Source organism: Podarcis filfolensis (genome assembly GCF_964270895.1).
Source record: "Podarcis filfolensis genome assembly, chromosome: 2".
Classification (NCBI taxonomy): Eukaryota; Metazoa; Chordata; class Lepidosauria; order Squamata; family Lacertidae; genus Podarcis; species Podarcis filfolensis.
In genome coordinates this window covers 52793158-52821017 of record NC_139605.1, presented here as the reverse complement: position 1 = coordinate 52821017, position 27860 = coordinate 52793158, and the positions used below count along the sequence as shown (strand labels likewise).

At 43.2% G+C, this 27860-nt stretch overlaps 1 protein-coding gene across 4 annotated transcripts in view; it reads right to left on the bottom strand.

Moving 5' to 3' along the window:
• CACNA2D2 (calcium voltage-gated channel auxiliary subunit alpha2delta 2) overlaps window positions 1-27860 on the bottom strand; it is a 513451-nt gene that overhangs the window by 170150 nt on the left and 315441 nt on the right. For all 4 annotated transcript variants that reach the window (XM_083603285.1, XM_083603286.1, XM_083603287.1 and 1 more), the window contains one exon: window positions 8371-8415. In XM_083603285.1, the coding sequence (XP_083459411.1) occupies window positions 8371-8415 (45 nt within the window). The remainder of the gene's footprint in view (window positions 1-8370; window positions 8416-27860) is intronic.

Sequence of the window (27860 nt, the reverse complement as noted above, 5' to 3'; positions counted from 1 at the left end):
CAACAACAACCACAACCGATACACTAGGATAGAATTGGAAGCAAGAAAGGGACAGTCATGGGAATTTGCTTACTGAAGCAGGCTGCTTCAAGTCACTTCATGGCAAAGCTGGCCCCGCACTGATCTTCATTTTTCTTTCCAAAATAGTGCCTTGATCTCCATTAACAGATCTGGGATTGTTTATGTCCCCTGAGTGTGTGAGAAGACTAGCTGTGACTCACAGGGTTCCCAAACGTACGAAGCATTATTTATATCCTGCCTGGCATGTTGTTCTATCTGTGTTTGATATGCTATTAAGCAGAGTGGCGGAAATATTATGATTTATTGGTAAAGTGCTTTTTTATATATTTCCTGCTGGCCTGGTATAAATATCTGATATTTATAATAATTACACCGACAGCATCAATTCATGATTCTAAGGAGACCGTCTGGCTGCCATGAAATTGATCACATTTATGAACTCCATTTTCAGGCAAGCATTGACAGCTCCAGTGCCTCCCATTCTCTGGAGTCCTCAGCAGTGCAGTTCACAAACTCCTGCTGATTGTATGGAAACGCATCCATTTGCATTGCTTAACACACCCATTGATGTGGCCGCCTCCAATGCATCAATCACTTTCCTTGTGACTTGAATTTCAACTTCCTTTATAAGAAACGAAAACGGGGGTGGGGTGGGGGTGAGGGGAAGCTATATAGTAACGTCCATTTGCTCAACTTTCCAGCAATTTCTCTTGTCCCATGCCCTTTGCAATGGTAATATGTGGAAAGTTATTCTATTTGTACCCACTGGCGGAGGAACGGGAGTGCGGAGGGAGCGGACCTCCCCCAGCACCACTATTCTGGTAGGGTGCCATCGCTGCGCCCCCCCCCAGACATGCGCTGCGCTCCCCGCGTGCCACAGGTGGCGCATCATGCCCCCAAAACGCACCTAACACCCCTGCGGGCGGCATACCATGCCCCCACCTGCTCTCCGCTCCCGGTAGCGGAGGATGCAGCTTCGCCACTGTTTGTACCATACCTGGACTGCCCAATCCTAAACATGTTTAGTGGTATTGACTTCCAGGCAAATACGCGGGTGGCGCTGTGGTGTATACCACTGAGCCTTGGGCTTGCCGATCAAAAGGTTGGTGGTTCGAATCCCCATTACGGGGTGAGCTCCTGTTGCTCGGTCCCTGCTCCTGCCAACCTAGCAGTTCGAAAGCACACCAAAAAGTGCAAGTAGATTAATAGGTACTGCTCCGGCGGGAAGGTAAACGGCATTTCCGTGCGCTGCTCTGGTGTTGGTGTTCCATTGTGCCAGAAGCGGCTTAGTCATGCTGGCCACATGACCCAGAAAAACTGTCCACAGAGCGGACAAACGCCATCTCCCTCGGCCTGTAAAGCGAGATGAGCGCTGCAACCCCAGAGTCGTTTGCGACTGGATGTCAGGGGTCCCCTTTACCTTCACCTTTAAATATGCTTAGGATTGCAGCAGCCTTTAGGAAACTACATGACATGTACGTCCATGACTCTTTCCAAGATGAGGCTAAGGCTGCAGTCTGAATACTGCTGTGGAAGAAGAGGGGCTCTTAAAACACTTTCCCCAATGTTGTTTTCCCACCCTACCCTAAGCTGCTGTTATTCTTGTGCGTGGGGTGGGTGGGTGGCTTTTCTCCCTATGGGAATAATTTTCAGCAGAAAAAGCAATGCAAGGGAGAAGGGTTTAAAAGCCTCCTTTTCTCTTCGGCACCAGTCCTCTACTTCTGATTTCAGCTTCAGCATCTGATTTGTCTAAAAGACAAAAGCCTATCAAAAAAGTATTACATGACATGTAAGATTCCTCCCCCCCCCATGAAGCTGATGATGATAGCAAGAACAGCTAGCCAGTTAAGAAGGAGAAAGAAATCCAGATTATACGGATCCTATTTGATTGCAAAGATCAATCTGACTTTAGCGAGGTCCCTCTTCCCTAGGAGGGAATTTTTCTCCATAGTCTCAAATAGCAAGGAAAATAGATAGAGAAACGTCTTTGGATGCAGTGGAATTAAAGAGGCCTCTAGCCATTACTTTCAACTTCAGCAGCTTCTGCATGAAGGGTCAAGCTTTCAGGCTTTTGCCTGCAATTTCTCACATCAGTTGGCCATTTGTACCAGCACAGTGAGGCCACAAAAAATGACAGAGAAATGAATCAAATACAAACGTACTCATATTTCGCTAAAGTATGGAACCGGGCTATTCTGTGATTTAAAGGATCAGACCCTTTGGAATGGCAGATACAAAGGTTCCCCTCATTTATACCATAGAGCACATTGTTTTAGCACACACACACACATGCATCCTGGATCAGCCCAGGAAGAAAAAAAAGCCCACCTGTTATTTTTTTAATTAAAAAAAGAAGAGTCGGACACGACTAAACGACTAAACAACAACAACAACTAGGAAATCAACAATTTATCAGTCACCAGAGTCAGGTAGAGAAAATGAAAGCTATTGCATATGGTGCGGTAGAAATCCACAAAGTTCTAGTGACAGCAGCAGAATAGTGGCAACTTAATAGAGCTGGGGATCTGGCTGGAGAATTTTGGCCTCTATGATTTAAACATTGTCTTCCAACCATAAACATAATAATAAGACTTGCAAAAATAACTGTAATTTTCTCCCGTTTTGCTAGTGGCATCCTATAGCGAATGTTAGTTAATTTAAACACTTCTTTGTGAATAAACATTGAAACCCTCTCCTGCTGGAAGAATGAGTAAAGAGGAATTTTAAACTCTCCTCTCCTCTCCTCTCCCTTTTCTTTCTTTTTACAAATATTGTATATCTCGAGCTCCCATTTACACACAATCTGGCATCCCCAGTACCTTTTAAAATTAAATTATTATTTTTTAGAGGTCCACAATCAGAATTACATTGGGGCGAACTAAAGGTGCAGTGAATAGGAACCTCATTTCTATTTCTTTCTGCATTTATATCTGGCATAAGCTTCTTGAATAAAGTCACAGTTTTACTGAATAGGCTTTGTCTGTCTGAACTAACTTCATTTGAGGGAGATCATGCTCAATTTAAATTTTAAAATGAATGTTAACAAAAATGGAGGATCTGTGGTTTCTTTCTATTTAGTTCTACTGCAGACAATTCGGTATCTTTTTAATTTCATCATCACCATCATCACTTTCACCATTATCTTTTCTTTATTTGTTGGAAGAAAATTAGCTGGAATATTGCTGAGTGTGAAGCAATAGGCTTAGGCAGAGAACGCTACATGTGTTTTCAATAGGTGAAGGACCATCATTTTACAAAAACCAACAAAAACCTATCTGAATCTGTAATAATATCAGACACCACCACCACCAAGCATAAAATATACTGCTCTGAGATATTAATAGTCCTGGAAACTGATTTCCTATCCCCTTTCCACCTTCTTACAGTTTCAGAGTTCACAGATTGTCTGAAGGTTGATTAATTTTTAAACATTGAGAGATTTCATGCTCTAGTATTCATGAGAGCTATGCAGGAAAAAAACCAAACCTGACCGTGGAAGTTGATAGACACCATAGGTCTGCCAGTGATGGTTCCCTGATGAAAGTACCAAGTCAGTCTCATTTTCTTAAGCCTCCTGTCTTAATTCTGCATTGTCTCCTGGAGTAGAGTAGTTAGGTTCATGAGGTTGGGGCTAGGGCTGGGTGATTCCTGGTTTTCAACATGACAATACATCACCAGCTAAACATTGCAATATATTGATATATCTCAATGTTTGCAATAAGGATGGAGCTATGTAGAGGCATTGGCTGGCTTCACAGTTTTTTCTGCATTGTGATTTTTGCCGGCGCCTGCTCATGTAATTTGCTGCCCCCCACAGGAGGCAGGGGAGAGCTGAGCCAGCAGAGCTAACAGAGGCTTCAGGAATCGAGAGAAGCATTGGCTGGCTTCACAGTTTTCCCCACATTGTGATTTTTACATAACACACACACACACACACACACACGCACGCACACACACACCATGATTTGCAATATATTGTCGGGTTAAAATTTATGAAACTGATATAACGATATGGACTTCAAACTGGATTTGGATGATATATAAAGTTCCAGGGCAGGTTACAACAATTACAATGAAATATTACCCAGCCCTAGTTGGGGGCTTCTAATCTATGTGATCTTGTTATGTGCGCCCAAAGGTTTCTTCCAACGCAGTCTAAGCTTGTATTCTATACCTTCAACACAAAGCTTCCTGAATAAAAATAATGTTCATGTTGCAGCTTCTTCATGCAATATAACCCTACCAGCATTGTACTGATCCAGCATTCTCAGCACTATCAAACGTGGATGTGAGGCCTTCTGCTTGCTGTGAGGATGGAATTTTGTGGCAGCCTCAAAAGCAGATAGCAGTGAGCCGATCACTGCTATTACTATCAGTGAGGTTAGTTAACTGCTGAGGAGTTATGAAGTGTGCTGGTGCATCATACCCTCCAACATTTCTCCAATGAAAATAAGGATGTCCTTCCTATTTACTTACTTACTTACTTACTTACTTACTTACTTACTTACTTACTTACCCACCCTGCCCATCTGTCTGGGTTGCCCCAGCCATTCTGGGCAGCTTCCAACACATATAAAAACATAATAAAACATTAAGCATTAAAAAACTACCCTATACAGGGCTGCCTTCATATGGCTTGGGGGGTGGGTCAGATAACTCCATACCCTCCAACATTTCTCCAATGAAAATAGGGACATCCTAAGGAAGTTGAGCTAAATGATGTGCGTGCTCCTGGTTGACCTTAAAAATCCATCTATTATTAAACTAATCACCTGTACACTATGTGTCTGTAGGAAATCTTACATTTCTGCTCTTTACAGCACCATAAATTCTCAAAAGCAAAGGAACAGGCATGCCAGAGTTAAAGATTTACCACCTTGTGCTCAGAAGTATGAATGATTATACACATATCTGAATGTGATAGGGAAATGCTCTTGGTTGGGCCTGTGGTCTTTCTCCATATTTTGGCTTATTATTATAAATTAATTACCTGCCCTTCACCCTAAGGTTCCAGGGCAGGTTACAACAAATACAATGAAATATGAAATACAGTTTTAAACAACTGAAAATTACAGAAATAAGGTGGGTCCTAAAAATATACATCTCAAGTGCCAAAAACCATAGCCTCAGATATTGGGTTACTTTGATGTAGAACACAGATTGTTCTCTCTCATATTCTGTTTGCTGCCCATTTGGGTTTTAGCTGGCCACTGTTCATATAATTAGGTTTGAAAAGGGTATTAGAAATGGCTCTTCAGGCACTTACTGCCAAGAGCTGGTATCTACTCCATTCCAACAGGTACTGACTTATCTAGTACAGTGGTGGTCCTGTGTTACTACTTTTTAAAGGCTATGTAACATCAACTACACCGGACCCCTCAGTCTTTGATTTATAATGCTATGAAGTTTAAGGAGAACAGCTTTGTCAAAAGCAGGCACCAAAGGCTTTGTGTCCTCTCAGCAAGCTGAGGCAGCTTAATATCTGTGCTTCCTTTTCTTGGCCACAGGAGAGGGCCCAAGGGCACACCTTGCTTCAGCATTTAGGCCACCCAGGAAGACTCCAAAGCACTCCAGAAAGCTCTATAAAATGCAGCCATTTCTGGGATGAGTTAAGCCCAGTGGCCAATGCCTGGGAGTTGTTTTGAACAGAGCTCTATTCACATTGCACACAGTCACTAGCAAAGGCCTATTTCCTTGGGGAACTGAAGCTCTTTGGTTTGTACTTAACATGCTGATTGCCAGAATTACAGGATGGCTGTGCCAGGAGGAGGGTAGAGAATTAGATTCTGTCTCTAATTAGATGTTTGCTCTTCATTTGAATTTCAGATGCCAGCTTTAATTTTAGAAACTTTCCCAGGAAGCATAGTGACTTTCTCTAGCAAAAGTGCACCTGGCTCCTTCAGGCTTTGTCTGATGGGCTGTCACAAAATAAGCACAGAGTGGAGCCAACCACTGTCACTCCTTCTCTAGGTCCAAGGGGCAGACCTACTGCCTGTCAGATTTCTGGAAGTATCATTCAGGTAAAGGAAATCTTCCTATGTATATCTACTTAGACGGAAGCACCACTGACTTCAGGGAACTTAGGTAAAGGTAAAGGGACCCCTGACCATTAGGTCCAGTCGTGGCCGACTCTGGGGTTGCGGCGCTCACCTCACTTTAGTGGCCGAGGGAGCCGGTGTACAGCTTCTGGGTCATGTGGCCAGCATGACTAAGCTGCTTCTGGCGAACCAGAGCAGTGCACAGAAACGCCGTTTACCTTCCTGCCGGAGCGGTACCTATTTATCTACTTGCACTTTGACGTGCTTTTGAACTGCTAGGTTGGCAGGAGCAGGGACCGAGCAACGGGAGCTCACCCTGTTGCGGGGATTCGAACCGCCAACCTTCTGATCTGCAAGTCCTAGGCTCTGTGGTTTAACCCACAGCGCCACCCGCGTCCCTTGTTGTCAGGGAACTTACTCCCAGTTAAACTTACAGAAGATCACAATGGTGGACAGGTATGCTTTCAAACGTGATTGCAGTAGATCTCTTTGGCCTTGCTTTTCTGAGCCAACATATGACTTGCTCCATGCTATGTGAAAGGGTCTGACAAACAGAGATCTCTCTTCTGGAAAGAAAGATATTCCTTTCAGAATAATCAGTCAAGAGAGGGAATATGCATCAGTCATATGTTTCATTATGTTTGATTGGCAATGTAGTCATCATTTCATGAGATCAAATGTAATCTCGTAGACTCTACAGTTTAGAGTTTCAAGCAGCATTCAAAGAGACCCCCCCCCAGCATTCAGTTGGCAAGGGGGTGGGTTTTCTCTCCACAATTCACTCTGAAATAGGGATTTGAAAGGAAAAGCACACATTTTCATCAGAAGTCTCATGTATTTGGATGAAAGTGTTGTTTCTTAATTTAAGAGCTCCTGTGTGATTCCAGTGTTTGCTGCAAGGTCCCATTGTCATTATATGTTTGCAATAAAACGACATGTTACACACAAATATAAGCTACACAGATATAAGATGGGGGACATGTGGCTTGCCAGTAGTACATGTGAAAATGATCTAGAGGTCTTAGTAGACTATAAGCTTAACATGAGTTAACAGTGTAATGCAGCAGCAAAAAAAAAAAAAAAAAAGATAATGTTATTCTAGGCTGCATCAACAGAAGTATAGTGTCCAGGTCAAGGGAAGTAATAGTACCACTCTATTCTGCCTTGGTCAGACCACACCTGGAATACTGTGTCTAGTTCTGGGCACCACAATTTAAGAAGGATATTGACAAGCTGGAATGTGTTCAGAGGAAGGCAAACAAGATGATTAAGAGTCTGGAAACCAAGCCTTATGCTGAATGGTTGAAGGATCTGGGTATGTTTAGCCTGGATAAGAGGAGACTGAGAGGAGATGTGATAGCCATCTTCATATATCTAAAGGGCTGTCACATTGTTTCCTCCTGCTCTGGAGGGTAGGACTCAAAACAACGGCTTCAAGTCACAAGAAAGGAGATTCCAACTAAACATCAGGAATAACTTTCTGACAGTAAGAGCTGTTCAGCAGTGGAACAGAGTCCCTTGAAAGGTGGTGGACTCTCCTTCCTTGGAGGTTTTTAAGCAGAGGTTGGATGACCACCTGTCATCAATGCTTTAGCTGAGATTCCTGCATTGCAGGGAGTTGGACCAGATGACCTTTGGGGTCAAACTATACAGTTTTATGATTCTATGAAAAGAGGTGGAAAGATCTGAAATCTTCATTTTGCTTCAATACCCAGAGCAGAATTACACTGCCCATCTCTGCAGATTTTACTGTGGTATTCCATGCCTATATTTGACTGAAACATGTTCCCTTACATGTGTTATTGTATTTTTCACAAGGCTTCATGGGAATGTGTCTAAGATGAACACAATTTAAAGAGAAAAAAGGAGTTTAAAATAGTCAAATAACGCTGCCAAATCTTTTATGAAATGAAGCAAACACAAAAATGTATGCCTGCTGTGATTCCCTCCCCCAATTCAGTTCCCAAGATCAATAAAAACAACTTTATCCCACTTTCTATTCTCTAAGTGCCTCCTTGCTGGAAAATATTTGTCATAAGTAAAAGGAGTTCTGAATTCTCCTGAATTTAACCATTATTGCTTCTTTCTATTACCACCCAATGAGGAAATATTAGAACTTGCAATTCTATAACAAAACCCCATTTTGTTCACTGCCTTAAGTGTAGATCCTGTGCTTTGGAGCCAGTCAAATTACTCTGAGCTCTAAACAAAGGTGGCAAAGTAGGCAGTGGAATTCTAACTTGAAGGAAATAACATGTGAAACTCATTCAGTGCATAAAATATAAGTGAAGGACAACTGGAAGACACTTACATATTCTGTGTCAGCCTTGGAGTCATAGTATTCAATATCCTCCTCCTACAGAATAAAAGGGAAAAGGTGTGATTAGTACAGTACACAGTCCCAGGCCACAGGAAAGAGGTTTTTCAATGTCATCAGTAGGCTTGCCAGCATTTCATTTTAACAAGACTGTGACTTGTCTGGGGGCTGGGGTTTCTGGTGAGTTCTAGCATGTTAAAGGCAAAGTTCATTGCAAAATGTTTTGGGGCACTTATGATGTTGGTATGGGGAGGCACACTGGGTTAACTCTGTGCTTGGATTCCACTGAAGGGTTAAAGAACCATGATGGGAGAGCAGCCCCCACAGGGGCCACTGCAAGTTGGCCACATTCTCTGTCTTTGGGTGTTCTGTTTACCTTGGCTCAAAAGAGCTTGCAGAGGATATCTGAAGGTATCTGAAGAAGTGTGCATGCACACAAAAGCTTATACCAAGAACAAACTTAGTTGGTCTCTAAGGTGCTATTGGACAATTTTTATTTATTTTTATATATTTCAACTGCGTCAAACCAACATGGCTACCTACCTGAATCTTGCCGAGAATGTTTGGGTATTATTATTATTATTATCAACCCAAACACTCAGACAAATGCTAAGGCTGGCATACAGAAAGGATTCCTGGGAACTAAGGGATGGCATGACCTGATTCCGCCCCCCCCATGGCAGAAGTAACTCCTTATTTTAAAAATTGTTGTTGTTGTTTAGTCGTGTCCGACTCTACAGGTATTTTAAAAATCATTACTTTAAAAATAAATTCTTTTCTGAGTTTGAACCACATTGATGTCAATGATATCAGTAACTCTTTTTCCTTTTCTCCTTTAGACTAGGGCATTTTTACTGGGGTGAAATGCAGTAGCACAGCAAGGGTTGCCAGCGCCTGGAGCCATGCAGAGGGGTGGGTGGGAGTAAGGGCACACACATTCAACTGCCTAGCGGCATCCACATCACGGAGGAGATTGCAGTCACAGAGATAAGGAAAGAAGAGTTGTTCTGCTATCTAGAGAGGTCACTTCCTGGTTTGCACGGGGAAGCCATTTTCAACAGAGCCCAGTGATGGAAGCACACAGCTGTACTGAGGCAGCACTGGCTATTGAAAATTTGCACCCCCTATCAATTTTGCACCTGGGGCAGCCACTCCTGCCCCCCCCACTATGCCACTGGTGAAATGGATCTATTTCTCTTCCACTCTCACACTTGTTTGCCCATAATTCAATTTTGTTGTCTCCACATTGATCGTCAAAATTATTTTAAAAATACTCTTCATAATTAAGATGTAAATGTATATTCTTCCTCAAAACAGTATTGAAATGCATGCCTTGATATATTTCAATGACAGAAAACTGTATCACAATATTTGGAGAACCACAAAATCCTACTGATAGTGATGTTCCAATCAACACATTAATCTAATTGGATGACATTTTGATTAGGGATCCATGAAGATAGAATTCCTCAAGCACCCCATATTTTTACATTGGGTAGACTGTAGAGCCTGTTTCCTGTACCAGAATACAGAAACCATTTACTAGTTGGAAACTTAGTACAGTGTACCATCATTTGATAAGGAAGTTGTCTGCATCATCCTGCCAACTGATCAGCAGAATCCACTTCTCAGTTTCCCTAGGTCAAGAAACTCAGTTTCCCTAGACTTCTGATCAGTTGAGAAAGCCAGCAACATTTTCCTTATCACTCATAAGCCAGACAGGGTTGGCTCTCTAAGGTTTCAAACAGGAGTCTTTTTCAGCCCTACCTAGAGATTGAATCATGGACATGTTGTCTGCCCTTAACTTGCTTTGCAAAGAAGAAGCAGGCAAACTTCAAAGCTATGGGGCTGAAACATGTAGGAAACCACTGAGCCTCTTGGGCTTGCCAATCAGAAGGTTGGCAGTTCAAATCTGCACAATGGGGTGAGCTCCTGTTGCTCTGTCCCAGCTCCTGCCTACCTAGCAGTTCAAAAGCACGCCAGTGCAAGTAGATAAATAGGTACTGCTGTGGTAGGAAGGTAACAGCATTTTTGGGTGCTCTGGTTTCCGTCACAGTGTTCTGTTGCACCAGAAGTGGTTTAGTCATGCTGGCCACATGACCTGGAAAGCTGTCTGTGGACAAATGCCGGCTCTCTCGGCCTGAAAGCGAGATGAGTGCTGCATAGTAGCCTTTAACTGGACTTAACTGTCCAGGGGTCCTTTTCCTTTACCTTTTACCTCCACCCATGATAAATAGGCATCTGCATTCATCCAATGTTTCATCATGAAACAAACTATGGCATACCTCAGTAGAAGGTCACACTAGCTCAGTTACAAGTAATCTAAGAATGGGTACAGGAATCCAAGTGTTAACATTTCCAAATCTGTGCTATTCTATGGAAGGTCACATTGGAGGTTTATAATACTCTCTCTCCCGACTCTGAAGTCTCTGAATCTATGGGAACAAGAAATACATTATCATTTGCTGGAGGGGAATGTGTGCTAATGGTGGAGATCTGAGATGCTAATAACCTCTTCTACTCAAAACCACAAAACAGGCAATGAAAAATTAGAGAGTGATTTCATCATTCCAGTGAAGAACTGTATGTCATTAATTTGCAGTATTTAGAAACTATTTACATAGAAAGGTCTCTTCCAATCCCTCTTCCTCCTGTGCTAGGACATGCAGCAGCTGATAAAATTCATAAAGGGACAGGCAATTCAGAGAGCAGTAATACTGTCAAAATAGAAGTTCACATTCCATCAAAAGGGATAATTAAAGGGCAGTTGGACTCTCCATTCTGCATGCAAAAAATGGGAGTGGGGATGCAGAAGTCATGGCAGTACATTCTCCTCCTGAAGCAAGCTCAACATCACCAGTTCTGCCATTCACCAGAAGAACGTCTTTCTAGGGACCTGAAATTCTGGAATGCTATTCTCAAACAGTATTCTCAAATTACTCTCACTACTGCGGGTATCCTGCATATGGAACTTGCTATGGAGTCAGGCCAGACCAGGAGGGGTTTCTTCAATTCTTAGAGGACCCCCAAGGTATGCAGGAAAAAATGTCTTTTTAAAGAAACAAGCCACATGCCCCAAACTGCCTGACTCTGTGCAGACTAAGAGGCACACTTACTGTATCTGCTGTTGTCACGCTGCTCTGAATATAGGTTAGGCTGAGGGGAAGCAAGCAGTGTGCCACTTGCTTCTCTTCTGCCTGCGAACTAAAAGAGGAGCAGAAGTGGGTTACCCAGATTCCTCCCGCCACCCAAAAATAATATTTTAAGCTGCAAAGGGAATTGCCTTTTCTTAGTTTGAAGGGTGAGGGCAGGAGCCCCCTTGAGCCTAGGTGAGGGAGATAATCTCCTCATAGCTGAAAAGATTCAGCTCTGGAGGTTGTATTGATTGGCTCTGGAGGTTGTATTGTTTAGAACAAGAGCCATAATAAATGGAATGCCCACTGAAGTGGGCATCCAAGCACAGAAATCGCTTATCCACACTGCATTGATTTAAGTGGAACTGCACACTTGGATGTGCATTCACTGAAGGCAATGTAGTGCAGACAGTAAATGCATTCTGATATGTATTCAGTACACACCTGAGTGACACCACTAACATTGGCAATGCTTTGCTTTTGATGGAAACCCTGCTCAGGTGTACATGCAAGTGGATATTCCATAAAAAAGAAGTCCATTCATGTTTGAATGTGCATTTAGATTTGCACCCCTGCAAAGACCATGAACATTTTTGTGGAACGACAGTTATTATCCCTGCTGTGGGTGGGAAATCATCTTTTCTCAGAAGTGCAGCACAGGTGCTTCCTCTACTTGAAGGTGCTTCTCAATTTAGTTTCTGCCCTTTACCCATGCACCACGATATCAGTATCAAGAGCTCTACAAATCAGTTGATAGTGAGGGACACATCAATGCAGATGTGAAGACAGCTGGAAGCAGGCAGAAGGAGCTGGGTACATCTTTTTGTTTACTTGGATGCTGTTCTGTTCCAAGAGGATGTATCTGTTAACAGATGGAGTGCTGCAAGGAATGGCCCCATGTGTCCGTATTATTATCAGTCATAGCAGCAGAAGGATCTAAATAACTGTGCATCAATAATGAATGTGTAAAAGACCCCTTTCTGGATGCAACCCACCAAGTCCTAATGCTCAACAGCTCCCATTAATTTAATGAGGTTTGCTCAGGGAGCCCTAAACAAATCCCATTGAATGAATCAAAACTGAACAGTCGTAGTGCCTGGTGGGCTGAGCTTTGTGTCACTACTAAGGGGGCTATGAGAGAACAGCTCCAAGACGACTGGTTCAGTTCATGAATCAGAGATGTCACGGTTCACAACTCTATCTCTAAACTAAGCTGCTAAGCCACACACTTTCTCACAGCTGACTGAAGTGTTAAACTCTCAAAGGGGTGTTGCTTTAAATGACATGGTAACTAGAAGAATGACACCAGAGGAGGGTGAAACAAATCTACAAACAGCCTAAGATATCTTTAAAATAGCGCGGCCAGTTTGGCAAAGTGAAGCTGGTCAAAGGCAAATTAAAAAATAAGATGGCATTGTGAATTGCTGTTACAAAGAGAGAGAGAGAGATGGCTTCATTTCTCCAGCATACTTTAAAGGAGGGGTGGCTAACCTGTTTATTTGTTTATTAAACAAGTATGCATATTGCTTAATAAAAAAAAAATCTAAGTGGGGAAAAACATACGTTTTACATAAAGGAGAATAAAATTAAAACATATGCAAAAAATGTTCAGTCAACTGAAATACACATGGCTAGTCACACCTAAGGGAAATAAAAAGGTTGGTGGAAGCATGCAAATATGCTTGATGCTTATAGGTGTTTATTGGCCTGTGGGCTGACCCTGGGACACTCACATGCCATCAGCGGTTGTGACCGAAGCTGCCGCACGCACACACAAATACCACACTCCCCCTGCCTACACCACACACAGATATGTGCAGATACCACACATAAAGCACTCTCTCCCACAAGCACATTGAAGTTACTCTGCCAGCTTCTCTTCAAGGCAGTGGGTGACTTTACTGATAGCACTCCTGTCTCCTCTCTTTCTTCTCATGCCTCTCCCTCTTGCCTCAGTTCCTCCCTTCCAACCTGCTCCTGCATGCACTGCCCTACCCCATCTTTCTGTTCTCCACTTCTCCCAATGGCATTCAACTGAGAACCCTTCGATGACTGCCTTGGTTTTCTTTTCTACAGCCTCTTTCTGTTGCACTGACTGCAGCTGCAGCTTGTCAGTCGCATTGGGTGGGCTAGCAAGAAAGCAGCATGTCCAGCTCCCATCTTCGCTGGATGCTGTCTCTTGCTGCTCTCCTAATGCAGTGTTTTGCCACATGGCCGGAGTGGTTTGGCTGAGTGATTCCCCCAGAGTCTGCTCACAGCAATAAAGACATTTCTTTTTAGAGAAGCTTTTCATCACTAAATGTGGTAGGATTGGACTCTGGTTTTTGCCTTTATGCTTAGATGATCAAGGTTTGTTAGTTGTTTGTTATAATATTTTAATTGCTGTTTTATTTTTTTTAAATTACACTATAAAGTTTACTAATTTTCTGCTTTGACTGTTCATCTGCACTAAAAATGGATGGTTAAAGGAAATGTAAATCAAGTGGACCATGATCACCACTGCCTTGAGGAAGGATTTCTAGCCAGAGATAGGTGGTACCTCACAGCGCTTGGCATTGTGCACATTCGCCAAGCTTCATGAACTATGCACATTTTTGTTCCTTGTCAGTTGCTTTGGGTTGACCTGGGCTAGATAAAGCAACTAACAAATGTGATAAATAAAAACAATAATAAAGAATTCCTGGTCGATACACATAATCCTCAACAGGACTTGGGGAATGCATATATCTCGACTGGATTTTGTACATTGTCTGGGCAATATGCACATTCTCCGGTGAGTATACATAGCCTCCAATAAACCTGCCTCCCCCTCCCCATTTCCTTTTCAGAAGTGTGCTATCTGCGCTCCTTGGGTTGCATCTGGCCCCCTACCTAATCTTATATGGCCCTCAACATCCTCTCCCAATGATGAGCCAAGCATCAGGAAGAAGGAAGGGGGCTCCAGATCAGGATCATTTCTCCCCCACCCCGCCCGCAGCTCAACCTCCTTTCAGTTGCTCATCAGTCAGTTAAATAGCACAAAGAGAATTGCAGAGAGGGGGAAATTTTAAATCCCCACTCCACTCTCCTGATTCTGATGGAAATGCTATGAAGCTCAGGAAGAAGCTTAATAGAAGCATTTGGTCAATCTTCATGGGAATTACAGCAGAAGAGAGAGCTAACCAGCTGATGAAGGGTTGCCCAGCAGGTAAAAAAGGGCTGGATGAGAAAGAATGTGAAGTACCTCAACCAGCATGTACAAAATTCAGATGAGATATGCCCAAGGTTTGATGGTGATTGTGTATACTGCCTACAGAATGTACAAAATTCAGTTGATATAAACATGTATCTCAAAATCTGCTGGAGATTTACATGTATTGACTGGGAAATGTGCACAATTCCCTCTTCATGGGAAAATTATGTGTAGATTCTGCATGAGACCTGGTGAATGTGCACAATGGCTGTTATGTACATTAACCACTTAATTTACATTCCCTTTAACACACACACAATTCTAGCATCGCATTAAGCATAACTCCCTTATAACTTCACAAAAATATTAGCTGATTTACATTATTGACCACAAGTTTAACTTTTATTGTACACTTAAGACTTAAACTACAAACTCTCCAACATAGAACTCTGTATTTTGTCTGTATTACCGGTTCTGTCATGCTGAGGAACTTACACAATGAGCTGAGAGAGACTAACTCCTCTTTGGAGTTATCATGGAGACAAAACCTGCTCAGCTAAAGCGATTTCCTCTTCCTTCCCCAGACTGCTAAAACTCAAGCTGACAAAATGCTTCAGCTTAGGGAGATCTGTGCCAATTACTTAGGCAGAGAGCAAGAAAATCATCAATGGGAAGATGTTTGCTAGCTGGATATAAAGGACTAGGCATAAGCTTATATTTAACATTTGGCATGAAATTCACCCTCCTCAGCAGAGATTACCATGTTTTCAGATGTATGTGCCTCTCATGACAACTTATAAATGCATTCACCAGTTTAGCCTGGCCTAGTTATAGTTTGGAAAGGATATTATTGGTATTTAGATCAAACTGACCCCTTCAACCAATGTGGATAAGGGATACAAAGAACGGAAAAAAGAGGAGGGAAGCACATAAACCCTAAAGAAAGCAGAACATAGAAACTGATGCTCAGAAGTGGTCAGCTAATATGGGGCTTCCTTGCGGGGCCAGATAGGTTTTTATATAAGCTGCTTCACTTTTGAAAACAAGTTTCTCCTTTTTGCATTATTTCTCTTATGGAAGACAACAGACTTGTTCATCAATGCAGGATGGACTTTATGTGGGTGATATTAGATTCTTTTTGGAGAGAGGGGAGAGGTGAAAAGCAGGGACTTGAGAAACATGGAGACTAGAGGGGGGAAGTGAGCCAGCACCAAAATCCAAGAGTAGCAAAGAAAGAGACTTGATGGGGGACTGCAGAATGGTGTCTTCATGATAGGGCAGACCTCCATTTATTAGAATGAGGAGGAACCCCAAACACTGCAATGCTGGTTTAATACATTTTGAAGCACTGCATCTAAACACTCCTCTGCCAATAAAACCAGAGAGCCAAATTCAACTAAATCCTTGTGCGAGCAGAACAACATTGGCTTGTGCAATTAGACTTTCATTCTCTCCTTCCCCCTGCACTGTCCCTAAATTTGCTCTGGAGGATAAGGGGAAACCCTGGAATAAATTTAGGGGCACATAAGTGGAGGAGAGGGAGGGAAGTCCTTTTGTGCAAGTAGAAGCCACTCTACTCACACAAGGATTTACGTAGCACTACACTGAATACAACATGGAGTCTAAAATTACCCAACTTACATGGCTGTCAGTGAGGGTGATATGAATCAAGTGATAACACTGGCTAAACGTAGATGCTTAAAATAAGTTTAGAAGCATACCTAGTTTCATTTTAATATGAGTTCTGATAATTACAGGTATGTGTTGAGGAGAAATTCAAGATCTCTAAATGAGGTGAGGCAGAGGGGACAGACTTGCCTGATTTTGCACCATGCTCTCAATCCCTAATCTCTAAATGCAGGTTTGGTGTAAATGCATAGAAAAAAATTAAACTGCAAGAGTCAATCTATCCCTACCAATGGAATCATGGGTGGGCAGATCAACTTTGGTTTCAAATCCTTGGGGAAGGGCTGGATTAAAGAGAAAATTCACTTTAGGAACCAAATTCATCACAGCAGCTCCAGTAATGAGAACCTCCTCCAGTAAACCATGCCGTCAGGGCTCCCTCATATCCTCATGGCTGTTTTCCATAAACTATTTTACCTCCAGGTTCAGACCCTCTGGATTTCCCTCCATCTTGTTCCTCACCAAGCAGTACCCTCTATCCCAGTCTTTGCCTCTGCTGTGGAAGAGGTCTAGTGCTACCTTCTCTGGGTTGCCCCCCTTTCCCCCCACTGGCTGTGCCTACCCTTTATTCATTTATGATGGGTTGCAATATAAAATATTTACAAAACCACTGGTGGGTGGGTGCGTAGAGGAGGGAATGCATTGGATAGTAGATGCTTCCACGCTGCACCGACCTGACCCCTCACACATTAGTAGTCCATTGGCCAATGTTCAGTGGACTATTAAGGGCAGCTGTCTACCAACTCCACCTGGTACGCAGGCTGAGACCCTACCTGCCCGCGGACTGTCCCGCCAGAGTGGTGCATGCTCTAGTTATCTCCCGCTTGGACTACTGCAATGCGCTCTACGTGGGGCTACCTTTGAAGGTGACTCGGAAACTACAACTAATCCAGAATGCGGCAGCTAGACTGGTGACTGGGGGCGGCCGCCGAGACCACATAACACCGGTCTTGAAAGACTTACATTGGCTCCCAGTACGTTTCCGAGCACAATTCAAAGTGCTGGTGTTGACCTTTAAAGCTCTAAACGGCCTCGGCCCAGTATACCTGAAGGAGCGTCTCCACCCCCATCGTTCTGCCCGGACGCTGAAGTCCAGCGCCAAGGGCCTTCTGGCGGTTCCCTCATTGCGAGAAGCAAAGCTACAGGGAACCAGGCAGAGGGCCTTCTCGGTAGTGGCGCCCGCCCTGTGGAACGCCCTCCCATCAGATGTCAAAGCGATAAATAACTACCTGACATTCAGAAGACATCTTAAGGCAGCCCTGTTCAGGGAAGTTTTTAATCTGTGATATTTTAGTGTATTTTTGGTTTCTATGGAAGCCGCCCAGAGTGGCTGGGGAAACCCAGCCAGATGGGCGGGGTACAAATAATAAATTATTATTATTACTGTTGTATGGGATTATTCCAAGAACATTGACCTAGGTGTGTCTTGCTCTGTCCCTTAATGTTCTTAAGCAAGTGTATATACTAAGCACCACTTAACACATTAATATGTCTTTACTGTTAAGGGATCCTGAGTATGAACACTTACTTTGTTGATTTTGAGGACTCATTGATGGACTTGGGGGTATTCCAGAAGGGACGGGGGAGAGTAAACAATGTAAAACTTAAGTCAGCCAACCACTAATTTAATGTGCAGAAATATGCCTGGGGGCATTTCAGATGGAATTTTTCTATGCTGTGGTGATCAATGGGTGAGTTCAATCTCACTCAACAAGTGCACGATAATAAGAGCTAACAGAAGATAATTTTTAAGGAATGTATATGAAACTGGGAGAGACAGCACTCTCAAATTGAGGGAAGGTTGCTTGTGCTGCAGTTAGAGTGAAGAAAAGGTGTCATTGTCAACATGTTTTATTTTCTTGGTTGGACATTTAAATATTAAGAACGTTCTCCCATTCAAATCACATAATTTCAAAATGGCCTTGATTTTGTGACCCAGTTCTGGGCATTATGTTTTCCCTCACAGCACATTAAAAACCTGCAGTTTTCCAATTTGTTTCCATCTGTGAACCTTCCCATCTGTGGTTCATGGAGAAGGCATGCCAAAGACCCTTTTCACATGGTGCAAACACTTCCTCTCTCCTAATCCTCAGCTTGACTTTAATATTTCTTGGTTGTATGGTACATGATAATCTTTTATTGACTGCCTCTGTGCCTTTGTGATGTGCTAATCCCTCAACAACTGAAAGTTGTGCAATGTTGTCAAGCTGTGAGATCAGATCTAAAGGAACCTGGGTGGAAGGTAACTGCATTTGTGCAGAAATGTCTGGAGACTTTGCAACTGACTGGGTTCTCATTGCTAAACTGATATCCTCCCCCAGCACCTGTATCAGTATAGAATATATATGTTCATACAAGCACATTCTGAAACCAAACCTCAGAAGTAGTTAAATAATTTGCAGCAGGAGAAACTAAGACCTTTTGCTACTGGTATATTGGCTGTTCCTAGAATATTTGACACATATGATTCTAGGAAACCTTTAGAATTCCGACTGCATCACTTCCTGTAGGCAATTTTTTAAAGCATTGCCTAGTTTAGGTCAGCTTAATATTTCACCTAGGATGTGTCTTTAAGCCAGGGGAAGGCAATATGGTGCTCTATTGATGTCTCCAGACTACAACACCCATCACCCCTGACCATTGGTTGTGTTGGCTGGGGCTGATGGGAATTGTGGTCTAAAACTTCTGGAAATCACCAGTCTTGGGCCAGTCAGGATGTAACAGCTGATAGTGGCAAAAGCTTATGGAAATGAGAGCAAAATTAACAAAACTTATTAGATTGTCTGGGAAGTAACATGAGATGAGAATATTTGCTGCAGAATGCAAAGGCAAAGTTACCCAGGAAGATTTTAAAGTTGTTGTCTTCCTGGTTTGTGAGGATTTAACCTACTGGCAGATAACATCCTTCCGCTAGTGTTTCCTGACTCCCTTTTGAAATTGACAGTGTTCTATTAAACTGTGGTAGATTGTGTTCTATGCTTTGGTGCTATCACACCATTCAAATTATACAATGCAGAGCAAGACCTTAATCTATCCCATGCTTGTAGCTTTTGGCACACACAGTATGTAGAACTTATTAAGCTCCTTGATAATAGATCTAGACTGCACTGTGCACAGTGTTCTGTCAAATCACCTCTTTGTAAATCCAAGTTAAGCACAAGCAATGGTAATATAAAGAGAAGCTGGTTCCCAAAATCTGGTGTGGGATTTATAGCATCTCATATATATATATATAGAGAGAGAGAGAGAGAGAAAATATAGGTGAGGCTCTCTTCATGGGGGTGGGGGAGTGGGCTATGAGGACCATGACACGCAAACACCACTAAGGTTCTGACATGGAAAGAAAACCAGCAGCACTGCAATCACATTGGGTACTATAGATCTTCCACTCTCCTGTCTGATGACATAGTAGGATGGAGATTTCCATTCCTGATTAAAACCTCTAAGCAAATTTTTGACAGTCTGGGCTTGATGAAACCTTGCTGTCATGACACAATGCCACCTTAATGGGGAAGTCACACTTTCTGCTATATCAAATCACCCCTTTTCACCTCCCATAACTCTGTGTCACGTGGTCCTTTTTTGCCCCTGGGGCCACAGCTCTGGTAACTGAAGCCCAGCTAATAAATGGAAATGAAAGGATATCTTTTGTACCTATTTAAACTGCAGCAGGTGGAACCTTCAGGAGCCTCTGTGCTACTTTTAGCTTCCCTGCAGCACATTACCAACTCGCCTGCGTGGGGGGCTCACCTGTCATCATGATGGAGCAGAATGACAAACTGCAACTTTGCTGCTAAGTGGGGGCATCTGCTTCTAATTACACAAGTGAATGCTGGAGCTCCACACTGAGAGGCAAAGGAACCCAGTGAGGCACAGGGGAGTCATTGCAAGCACCAGTGAGTAATAAAAAAAAAGAGGAGCCTCTTCAGTAATAAATTATCCATCCCCCTCCCCCAACATGGCTCACATAACGCTGCATACAGAAAGGCAGAGAGCCATGCACATAGCACTGTGGGAGGAATTCAGTGTAGCGTTGGGAGATTGCCCCACTGACACAAGCATCTTTGCTTCCCTAATGGGATGATCGCCCCTCTCCTCCCCCTGCATACTGTTCTGGGAAGTTCTCCTAACCCCCACCACCCAATTTGTGGAGGCTCAGGGGGTACATGGTAGGATGAGATGGCTAATGCGGGCTTTTGCTAGCAAGACTGGTTAGTTGAATCTGGTTTCTCACTCCTTAACACAGCACCTTCTCTGTGTCCTACATAATGTGGAGCCACAGTTGGATGGGAGCACAAGACAGGGCCATCCCACCACTTACCCAGACCTTGCCCTGTGAAGTGTAGTTGGCCACATTTATCACCTTTTTTTTGCCGCCAAGGTTTTGCCTTTTTATTTCTTCAGCCTTATGTTTTATGAGGTTAATACTAAACAGCTCAAAACATTTACAAAAATCATAAAAACATTATTTTTATGTGTTGGTGACCACACTGAGTGGCGCAGTTTACACTAAAAAGCCAGAATATTAACATTGGGTGGGTGGAATCCTGCTTCTCACAAAACCATATTACTATATCAGAACTGCCACTGATATCCTGGCATGAATTAATATATCAGCCTAGTTCGCATGACATGCTAAGCCACACATTGGCTTTGCAAGTCTGCACAAACATGTAAGCTCCCTAAGAGCCACTATTCTCCCCCCCTAGTCCTTTTTTGCTCTTGTGTTACATTGAACTGAGTCAATGTTGGGTTACTGGGACTCACGGTTAAGCTCTCTCCTCACTTTGAGCTGTAACCAAGAGCATACTCCTATCAGCCCAAGCAAGTATGATGCAAGGTTATCAATGATGGGAGTTGCAGCCCAACAACATCTGGAGGGAACCAGGTTGGGGAAGGATGCTCTAGAGAAGGGGTGGGGAACCTGTAGCTAGGGGACTTGATTAGTTCCACCAGGCCTGTCAATTTGGCTCGCAAGCCCATCTTGGCCAAGCCACACCCACTTGCCAGTCACCTGACACCATATATGATGTCAACTGTGGGCAGGTAAAAAGGGGGCTTCTGGAGTGCTACCATTCAGCTGACAGTGCTTCAGAGGGCCAGGTGTGATGAAGTCCTGCTGGTCAGAACTTCACCAGTTATGTGCATCTGGCTTTTGAAGCACCAATGGTCAGCTGAGTGTTAGAATTTCAAATCCCTTTTGAAAGAGTCCTGCGTGATGCTTTGTAGTCCCATCAATCAGCTGATTTTGTTGGGGGTTCAAAGTGCTCGTCACCAGACATAATAGTGATGATGGGTCATTTACAAGTGGTTGGCTTCACCCACCCAAATCTGGCCTATAAGGAGCTGGGAAAATCAAGATCTGGCTCACCACCTGGGTCCAGTTCCCCAACCCTGCCCTAGAGTGACCTGTCACATGGAGAAGGTTCCTATTCCTGAACCAGCCACAAGGAGTAGTGTAGCAACAGAACGTTTCTCTGAATGGTAATGCCTCACAACTGGCTTGCCAGGTGCTGGCAGCCATCAAAAGAAGTAGCCCTCACATTAGCCCAGCCATTCACACAAAAGAGACCTTAAAGCGCTGCTGCTGTCACTTTTCCATTATGCTTGGTAGGTCCAAGCCAGAGGGAGACCTGCTTCCTCAAATGGAGTATTTCCTATTTGAATAAGAATCAGTTGGCTGGGAGTTTTCTCTGCTGATTCAGTACAATAGACAAGCCAATACAAAAATGGGGGCTGGGAAAAGGAAGCCCTGCAATGGGTCTGGGTTGTTCGGCAGCCAATGAGACTCAAATTAGAATGGTGATATTTTTCTTTTTCTTTTTTTAACCTAAAGGGAAGAAGGGCGTGTGTGGAAATAAACTGATGTGGCATCTTCCAATTTCTGCTACTTAAAAATCCTAGTCATTAAGGCAAGTGTACTTATTAATTATCTGTGATTTGTTGTGAAATGCTGAGGGGTTTAAAACAACAAGGAAAGTAAAAATAAATTAATTTATATTCTCTCCAATTCCCGAGTCCTTTTCCATGCCTCCCCCAGCCCTGCACAAAGCTTTGCCCCCTTTTTCCAAAGCTGAGTTTCCTCAGGTTCTCGGCCATCTGCACTTCATAATTAAAAGAATCCCCAGGGGACCCGTAACACAAACGAGCTAATTTCATGTTTAATGATCTTTAATCAGAAGTGAGTGTGACTAACAACAGTCATCCAGAAGGTGCTTTGTTGTTCATTTTATCTTCCATCGTTCCCTCCAAAAACCCTAAATTCTGCTTTGACATGTGAGGACCCAGCTCCTACAGAGGCACAGAATAAAGCCGGTAGCAGTGCAGCCACAAAATGAAGTGAAGATTAAAGAGATGAGCAATGCCAAGCAGGCTGAGAATATCCAAGAGCAGGCTGTGTAAAATACCACTCTCTTGCTGCTTCCAATGTGATTTCAGTTGACTGAATGACTCTACAAAGCAGGGTTGCAAACTGAATTTCTGTGAACATGCCCTATTCCATCAAGACCATTGGTCTACACAGCCTAATTATAATATACTCTGATTGGAAGTTGATCTCTCTAGTCTCAGGCAGAGGTTGGCTCCCAGCTCTGCTACTTGTGGTCCTTTTGACTGGAAATGATTTTTGATCTCTGAATTGTATGCAACCTTCAGGGGCTTTGCCATGTTCTTGCTACCTGAAATTGCAAAAGTGGAGGGTTGCTAAACACAAGACACAGCAAATTTGGGGGATGGTTCTGGATCCATCTTTGATCGTGGATGCGTTGGTGGTAGGAAAGCAGTGTGTACTGCAATTTTCCCCCAATAAAACTGCTGACCACTTTTCTCTGTTATGTTTTCCTGGAAACAACCATTCAAATACACTGAATGGAAGAGGCAAAACCAAAACACTCTTAGGGCCACATGACATTAATTATATCATTTGGTGAGTGTGAGATTTTTGTTCCAGGGGCGGCCAGCATGGGCCCTCCAATCCAGATTAGGACCCTGGTGTAGGGGATATGTTTTTTAAAAACGAATTTGGCTTCACACTTTTAATTCCCAAGGTGGACCCAATGCAGATTGGGCCCTCTGAACCTGAAATCTGCATGATTCAAAAGCTGCCGTTGGCTATTTATGCAAGAAAAATCCTACAGTCTAGGACAAATGATGTGATTAATGTCACATGTAGTTTAGGCCCTATGTAAAACACGGACAAGGAAAATAATACATAATGAAAGAAATTTTAAAATAGTAACAAGCCAGGATGCAATGGATACCGGTACAAAATATCGCTCCTTCCTCCCCCACCCCCAATGCTGCAGACGGGGGAAGTAGCCACAGGACAAGAAGATTTTTGTGCTTCTCCTGTGTGATATGATTAATAACATTTTAGTCCTGATTTGAAACCAGCACTCTGGGTTCCTGGTTCTGCAAGCACTGAGAATATCAGCAAACTACCACAGTGGTAGTGCAGCCTGTGAAAACAAGGCAGACTCACCCAAAGCCAGGAAATGCACATTAACTACAAACTAATATCATCTCTATCCCTAGCCGCAGAGTTTCATGGAAAAAGAGAATGGCCATCAAACAACTTGAAAGCCTGTAGTGAAGTCTGATTTGAACATACTCTCTCCAGAACAATCCCAGTGTTTAAAATTAGGAAGTAGAGGACCGTTCAGCCCCAGGAGATATGACAGAAGACTTACGTAGAGCTCTAATATGGCTGCTCTAATATTAGAAGTACATAATGAAAGAGATTTCCATAATAAGTTCAGGAATAAGATCCTATTTTTAGTAAGGGGGAAAAAAAAGTATCCAACTGAGGAAGAAAGGAGAAAAGGTTTAATAGTAAATTGGTCCACTCCATAAGTATCTATCCTGGTTGAAGGGGGGGTGTGTGTATGTACTTGCTTGGCAAGAATTGTGAGCATTGCCCTGTTAATGAAGGTCTCACAGAGGTGACTTGCACAGAGCATCAGCACAGAGGTGAGAAAACAAGAGTCTTTTGTCTTTGCTCCAGTGATGTCATGTTCAGCCAGCGTGGTGAGCGCTGTGGCCAAGCCCTGTGCCTTGGCGTCTGTGCCAGTGACAGCAGGTGACTGCACGCTTGTGCCTATAGCAGAGTAATGAGGTGGGAGAAGAACAAGCAGCGGTGCAAAGCCGAGCTCTCCTCTGCTAAATATCACTACCATCCATTTGCAGCTGGTTATCAGAGGACCTGGCAGACAGTGACACTCCCCGCCTGTTATCTCTCCGGCAGCAGTGGGATGCCCTTTGACACATTTCTCTTTCTATCCCCCCCTCCAGCCTGTCTCTAGATACATATAAACATCAGCACAAGGGATGGGAGCGCAGATTAATAGACAGGACCGAAGGGAAGGAGGAAAGGCAGCCGAGGGAGTTTGTATTCCTTCCTTTCTTCTGCAATCCATTTCAGAGCTATAATGCTAACCACCAGGGAACATCCATTACCTCCTACTTTCTGGCTAAGTACTTGGTTTCCATAGAAATCCCTCCCTTTTTCCCTTTAAAAGAGCAACGAATTAAAAGAAAGCAAGGGTAGCTTGGGCTATGCCTCCTGCCTGCTGCACCCTTCCAAGAGTAATCGCCATCTACTGACATAGCACCGCACAGGTGTCCAGGAATGGCTATGGTTCCCTTGCTGCACAATCCCAGCTATGCTCAGTTGCCAAGAATCCTTGGAATTTGCTACCTACTGATGCACCATAAAGATGTCTGGGCGCAGCGCTTTCAAAAATGGATTTTACATTTCATGTGATAATCAGAACTGTGGTCCACAGACATAGTTAAATGCTTAGAGGGGGTGGGGTGGGGGAGTTATAGCATCAAAAATTCAGCAGGAGCGAAACAACATTAAACTAAAAAAAAAAAAAAATTGCCAAAGCTTAAAATGTTCATTTTTAAAACTTAAAAAATAAAACATTTTGACATGCCAAACTGAAATGCTTCATTTTGATTTTAGTTTCTGAGTCACAACACATCTCTTTGACTGAGAGTTTGAAAGAACATGTCGATGTTAAAGAAAAAATTGCCTTTTCTAATTCAGTTTTAAAAGCATGTGGTTTCAAAAAAAATTCAAAATGTATAAATTACTGAAAGCTTAATGAACATATGAGGTCCTGAGATAAGATTACACATATAATTCAAGTGTTGATGAAACCTTGCAGCTCTGTCATTTCCCATGTGAACCTGGCCCTGCATCTTTTGTGTTTTACTTAGTTTCTAGCTATAGTTTGAAGGTAGTCAAAGTGAATAAAGTTAAATCTGTTGTCTTAAAATATCTCCCTGGTGACACATACATCAACCCATGTCTATTTTCCACACATATATACGAGGCACAAAGTATATCAATGCCCCCTACACGCCAGGAAGGGTGATTTTCCTGTCTTCTTCCAACTTAGAGCCCCAGGGCAGGCCAGGTTACTACAGGTTGCAGGTCACATCTCAAAACCTTGGCCTTTGACACCACCCACCCACCCCATGCTATTCTGTAAATTTCTAAATTTACATAATATTGTATTTTTGAACTTCTGCATTGTGCCCTGAGACCTTACAGTGAAGGGCAGGTAGGAAATCAAAATGATATCAACAGCAGCAACAGGGTCAAGGCAAGGAAAGTGCAGTAGTTGGGTCAAAGTCAGTGCTCCAAATTCTAACCTTGCAGAATTTACAATGCCAGGACTGACTAGGAAGGCACACATGGAGAACGACTGCCAGCAGCAGGCTGAAGCCTTCTGAGGCCTTCTGAAGAATGAGGGCTCAGAGGATCACAGAGAGAAGAAATGCCATGATGCACCAGAGAAAACAGGAGAGGGCCAAGCTGAGAACACGAGGTGAGGGGAGGCTCAGAGAGATTTAACTCCACCTCCTCTTATGACCAAGGGCTGAAAGGGAAGTGAGCCCTGGGGGCAGTTGAAGAGAGCACAAGTAAACTGGTACACCTGCCAAAGATTTGGCTGAAGACATTTCAAGCAAGTGTTCTAAACCATACTATACAGGAAAAGAGAAATGACTCCAGAATCCCTAGTCAATGCGGTTATCTTCAGACATTCAAAGTGAGCACATAAAATGTTTGCAAGCCCTGTCCCAAACACCCTGATTTCCATAGCTGACCTTTGTGTGTTGAGCACAAAGGGAGCGTCTAACTGTGTTAGAAGCCTCTGTAAGACCAGGAAACTCACATTGTTAATAAAAATAACCACAGCCTCATTACTATTTTCTTGCTACTTTTCTCCCCTCATCATCTTCTTCCACTCGGCTTTCCCTTTTTGTTTCCATTTCAGCTGTTCGTAAGCAAACCCATCCAATTAATGTCCATCTGTTGGTGTGTGTGTATTGCTCCCACTGTGACAAGAAAGGTGTGAGGGCTGTGGTTAAATATGCAGTAAAGCAACCATCTGATAGTTGGAATCACTCTCGCACACTCTGCCCGAGATGCTTGATAGTACGAGCTGCAGCCAGCCCCGCAGGGCCCACTGACTGCAGCCGGCCAACCAGCCAGCCATCCAAGATATCCTGGAAGCAGCAGCTGCTACCATCAGCAGAACTAACGGAAGCAGTTGGGCTTTGTGACCCTTGCTGGTTCCAGGGTGTCGGTAGTGAGAAATTGAAAGTGGATACATCCACTTTACAGAGGGAAATGGGGCCAGCAAGATATTTAAGAATGAGACCTACTATGTTATAGGGGGTGTAGATATGAGAAGAGATGGATTACTCAGTGCAGTCTAACAGATTAATTGGCCTCCTGAGTGAAATGAAAGTCTCAGGCAAGTCCTTCTCCCTTATTCACATTTACTGTCATACTAGGCAAGGCCAAAAAAAGTATGAGAGATGGGGCTAACTCTTAATGAGAAGATACTAAAGTGTGGTGGCTTTATAAGCATTACACAAAACTGTCTTATGAAGCTGTAGAGGGTTCATTGAAAGCTGGCAGTCAAATAAATAGCGCATGAGCTTTTAATTTCTTTGTCATATAAAATATGTTCTCATGAGCATTCGTTGTCATCACAGAAGCTTAGCCTATTATCTGGGGATGAAGGCTTGTAAGAGAAAGAAAGGTAACAGCCACCTTTGGACCAACTAGTATTTTCACAGACCACATGTTGTATTTTCTATCAACAGGTAGCTGGTTTGGTCTGATACACATTACAGTGGACCAGAGCAATGGAGGACTAAGAAGCTACGTCCTTGGAATTGAATTTCTATCATTCCCAGCCAGCATGGCAAATGGTCAGGGATGACGGAATTTGTAATCCAACAAATCTGGAGGGCCCCCATGTCTGCTATTCCTACCACAGGGTTCTGAATTACACCTGGTTCGTGCAAATTCACTGAATGGTTTCAGAGCCTTTTGAGGAAAAGCCATTAGCCACAGCCTGTAGCAATGATACTTGCTGTGGGTGGTATGCAATGATGAGGCCATCTTCCCTCCCTATTTATTTCCTGTGTCTTTGATATGCACACACACACGCACACACACACACACACGC